We start from the raw sequence: 5,000 nt of genomic DNA on the forward strand, positions 1-5,000 counted from the left end.
TTGACGTGATTGCATCACGCAATTCCTGCAGATTTTTCAGCTGCAGATTCCTGCTGCAAACCTCCCGTTCTATCACATCCCGAAGGTGTTCTGTTGGATTCAGATCCAGTGACTGAAGCCACTGAAGAACATTGAACTCATGGTCATGTTCATGAAAACAGTTTGAGATAACGTTTGCTTTGTGACATGGTGCATCATCATGCTGGAAGTAGCTGTTAGAAGATGGGCATGGCCATGAAGGGATGCACATGGTCAGCAACAATACTCAAATAGGCTGTGGGATTCAAGCAATGATTGATTGGTATTAACAGGCTCAAAGTGTGCCAAGAAAAATATTCCCCACATCATTACACCACCGCCACCAGCCTGCACTGTTGACACAAGGAAGGTGCCTCTATGGATTCATGCTGTTGGCGCCAAATTTCTAGCGACTGATTCTAGAGACTGTTGTGCCTGAAAATCCCAGGAGATCAGCAGTTACAGCAATACTCAAACCAGCCCGTCGGGTGCCAACATCTTTTCCCCATTTTGATGGTTGACTTGAACATTAACTGAAGCAGATGACCTGTATCTGCATGATTTAATGCATTGCACTGCTGCCACACGATTGGCTGATTAGATAATTGCATGACTAAGTAGTTGTACAGGTGTTCCTTATAAAGTTCTCAGTGAGTGTAAGGATGGTGTGTCTGTGTGTGTGTGTGTGTGTGTGTGTAACGCCTCCTAATTCACCATAGGTACAAAGGGACAAAATTGTGTGTGTGTGTGTGTGTGTGTGTGTGTGTGTGTGTGTGTGTGTGTGTGTGTGTGTGTGTGTGTGTGTGTGTGTGTGTGGTTATGACCAAAACTGTTGCTTCTTTCAAAGGTAGACTCAAAAAAATATTTTTCTCTCGGCTCCTTTAATTAGATATTAAATGTCTGGAAGTCAATTTTGGCATGTTTTACGTTTTGCTCGTGTTTTTTTCTCATCTTATTTTCAAACCCTATGTTGGTATTTGACGTTAAAGCGAAAGGAAAGTGTAAATGAACGTAGAGTCAGTTGTCACAGCACGGAGGATTTTTCTCCTGTTTTTTGTGCGTCCTGTCGCTTTTGGGTGTGGCTAACAGGCGCAGTGTCATTTTAAAATGGGAATTAATGCTGGGCACAAAAAAAAGGTGCAGACATCATGAATATATTTGTGTACATCTACATGCAGAAATACTGTGAGCCGGGAGAATACGCACTACGGCGCACATACGCATCAACCACGAGGAAGTTAACTTTATTTCCTCTGCTGTTTTCCCCCACAAGCCTCCGCCTTTTCTGAGCGATATCTGGGAACGCCCAAACCGGATCCGCGGGCGTACACGGTAAGGTTTGAGTCCCGCCGGTGCAGATCGACCCCGTCGCTTTGTTTGACCTTGTTGTTTTCGAACTGACTGGCTCCGTTGTCCTGATCCAATCCCCCTCCAGAACAGCAACCTGGGGCACCGAGCCTCTCAGTTCAGCGACAAGAAGTTCCTCATCATCCACCCGACGGCGGACGGTGAGTGGAGGAAACCCAAATGGGGGCGGGGGGACACTGGAAAGCTGCGGGCCGCTGAGCCAAAACCGAGAGTAACGAAAAAAGCAGTATCAGAGAACAAACACCCCCAATACATATTAGATAAAAATGGAAGACATCATTATGTTCTACTCACCCCAATCTAGTAGTCTGGATCAGGGGTTATTATCCCTGTTATATCCCTATTATATATTATTTTTGGGGTCTTTAGGTCCCAAAAATCTCTTCATCTGGAGAATGTGATCTTTTCACCCCCAACTTCACTCATGCTTCACTAATTCAAGAATCAAATGTAGTGTCATTCACATTTAATCCTTTAAGCATTGAGGCTAAATAAGAATATTTCTGACAGTAGTTTCAGATACTTTCCCATATCGCATTTTAGGAAACTATTTCATGCGTATGTGAGTATCGCATGGGCGACTGTTATGATGTCATAGAGTAGGGAGCTCCAAATGGATTATATAGGAACGATGACAACATATTTCAAACCAATTAGACTAAATATTTTAAATATATATATATCAATAAATATACTGTTTCAATGTCCCATGACCCTGTGGGCATATCAAGTGACCCACCCGGGGCCGCGCCCCCTGAGGTGAGGAATGCTGGTGGGGAGCAGATTGACAGTCAACCGTTTACGACTTTTCGAGTCTGTATTGTCATTAAAACCTGTCGAGGGCAAGTTTATTTATACAGCACATTTTAACAACAAGGCATTTCAAAGTGCTTTACATAGAAACATCAAAAGCATTAAGACAAAGTGCAAAGAAACACATTATAAAAGGACCTACACCACGTTCCAAATTATTATGCAAATTGGATTTAAGTGTCATAAACACCTGTGATAATTAGTTTGCCAGGTGAGACCAATTAAAGGTAAACTACTTAAGAAGGACATTCCACATTATTAAGAAGGCCTCTTCCTCATTCACTGGCCCTCAGCCAGAATGATCGTTCACAAGTGGCACCTAAGCAGGGACTGAGGAAGAGGAGGCAGGCGGAGGTGAAACAGCGCCAGTTGGCATGTTTATTTACAAGTCTCTTGAACAAAAGGTGGCATGAAACTGCGGGCTCGCAGGCCCATATAAATAGTTCTGCGATATCTGGGTATCTCCAGCCGTCCGTGCTGGTTCGTGTCCCTCTGGCTGGTTTGCCTACATGCCCATCCTACTGCGGGGGGACCCGGACACACACCCACACACATCAGGCGGAGTCCCTCCGCTGATTAGGCTGATCCCCAGCAGCTGAGTGGCCGAGGGATGGGAGACTGCACCACCTGTCTGCAGCAGCGGCTTGGCCACGCCCCCTTGGTCCACCACACTTGGCCTGTTAAGATGTTTTTGATTGGAATAGCTTTTGATTGCAGTAAACATGATCTCCTAATGCTGCAAATTCAACAAATCACCATTTTCAGTTCTTTACAACCTATGAAATGTTTTGAAACTCTGTTGTGCATAATAATTTGGAACAGTGCATTTTGAGTTTTTTATTTTTGAAAAAAATATTGTTATCATTGGGAGGTTTGTTCAATAACATTTGAATTATGCCCTAACGGTTGATGACTTGAAAATTATACTGACTGTCATTTGCATCGACTATTTAGGAAAATCAGACAAAAATATTGCGGTGTTGTTGTAGAATGCATAACAATAAATAGAATACATAGAATGCATAACAATAAATAGAACAAATAGAATGCATGAAAGTTATAGTTCAGTGCAAGAAATGAATCAAAGAAACCTTGTTTTACTCTTTGTTAACAATTATTTCACCTATTCCCTGAATAGCGTTTTTCCTCATCAAGGCGATGTCCTATCCCTAAAGAACCGCTCTCTTTTCCTTCTCCTATTCCCCGATAACTGGTATTCACATTTCAACAAGGCGATTCAAAGTGCTTCAAATAAAACATCAGACAAACTTCAAAAGAAACACATTATAAAAAGAAGAACTTATTGTAAAGTTAAGAAATAGAATGCATAGAATCATGCAGTGAAACAAATTAATATTTGGTTTAATAAAAGGCAGCGGCAAACAGAAAAGCCTTGTTTTAAAAGAGGTGAGAGTTGTAGCACTTTTCTGGGAGTTTGTTCCAGAAATGTGATGTATGAAATCAACCTTGTAACATTTATTCCCACGACTCTCCTCCTTCCCCCACTGCAGAAAAGGTCCATTTTCAGCACACCGCTAAATTCATCACTCAGCTCATCAATGAAAAGGCCAACTACACTTTACAGGTGAGTGGCACTGTGGTCCCCTTATGTCCCTGCCACTCGGAGCCCCACCTCCAAAAAAAATACTTTGGAAGGGCGGGGCTCCCGGTGGGGGGCCACACCGGCCGAGGATTATCTCCCTAACAAAGCCTTCATTCCACATAATGTGACTATCAGACCTTCTCAGGAGTCGCGCATTAATACTCCGCGCTGATCCTGTTACGACGCCGTGCGTTGGGGTGGGGCGTTATTGTCGGCCGAGAGGTGGGTTATTTCCAGGGCACGCGCTCACACACACAAATGTCCACACACCACAATCAATTCAATGTAAGTTTGAACCAACGCTCGTGTGGATTTTTTGAACCATTATTTGACTGTTAGGAGACGTCCGCCTCAAATCTCCCGAGGCCTCGCGACCCCTCCTGTCATCTCTGGCGAGTTTGGGAATCACTGACCTTTAACCCATAATGCAACTGGAAATTCCAGGATATACTGTGTTTGGCCCAAAATTCTCAGATGAGAAGAAGTGAGTGAGACACAGGGTGAAGTTATCACAGTAAAAGCCTCCACTTCTCCACCTTTACTCCAATCTGGATGCGAGAGCCAAATTTCAAAGATGAACACTTGGAGACGAGAGAGTTGGTCAGGTGACCGTGGTGTGTGGAGGGATCGCAGGGCAGCGCCAGAAAAATAATCATTTGAGTGTTTGGACTAAATTCAAATGCCCGTGTCTTCCCATTTAACTGGACATGCCTGTCATTCAAAGTGGTGGAATGTGTTGATTTAACGTTTTTTTATTTAAATTTAAATTTTCTGTCATCCTGACAAAATATTGAACGATTTTATCAACGACTATGACAAATGTCTGTCAATACATAAATGACAAACTTTTTATTAAGAACAGCCTTTGTGGTGAAGCTGGTCAAAAACCTTTGTTCATCCGTCCCTCCATTTCCATTCCTCCATTTCTCATTTAAAAGTGCCATGTTTGCCCATCACCCCATTTACCAACAAATGCTTTGCTCCCGAATTTGCTCTGAGAAAGTGCATGTGTGTGGTGATTCGAACTGCAGATCTACCCAGACGAAGGCCACTTCCTGCACGGCGAGGCCACGCGGCAGCACCTCAGCCATTCGCTCGTCAACTTCTTCGAGGAGTGTTTCCGGCTGCCAGACAAGGTGTTCGAGGAGCGGCTGGAGGATGACAACGAGGACGAGGGTTAACCGGCACCGGCACCGGC

General features: G+C 43.8%; 1 protein-coding gene across 1 annotated transcript in view; it reads left to right on the plus strand.

The window, feature by feature from the left end:
- The window catches only part of dpp6a (dipeptidyl-peptidase 6a), a gene marked incomplete at both ends in the record, with an annotated part of 261,559 nt that extends 256,576 nt beyond the window's left edge, over nucleotides 1-4,983 (plus strand). The window contains 4 exons of the mRNA XM_080020294.1: nucleotides 1,292-1,350; nucleotides 1,454-1,526; nucleotides 3,711-3,784; nucleotides 4,834-4,983. Coding sequence (XP_079876420.1) covers nucleotides 1,292-1,350; nucleotides 1,454-1,526; nucleotides 3,711-3,784; nucleotides 4,834-4,983 — 356 coding nt within the window. The remainder of the gene's footprint in view (nucleotides 1-1,291; nucleotides 1,351-1,453; nucleotides 1,527-3,710; nucleotides 3,785-4,833) is intronic.
- Nucleotides 4,984-5,000: the final 17 nt, after the last annotated feature.

Source organism: Zeus faber (genome assembly GCF_960531495.2).
Source record: "Zeus faber genome assembly, chromosome: 19".
Taxonomy (NCBI): Eukaryota; Metazoa; Chordata; class Actinopteri; order Zeiformes; family Zeidae; genus Zeus; species Zeus faber.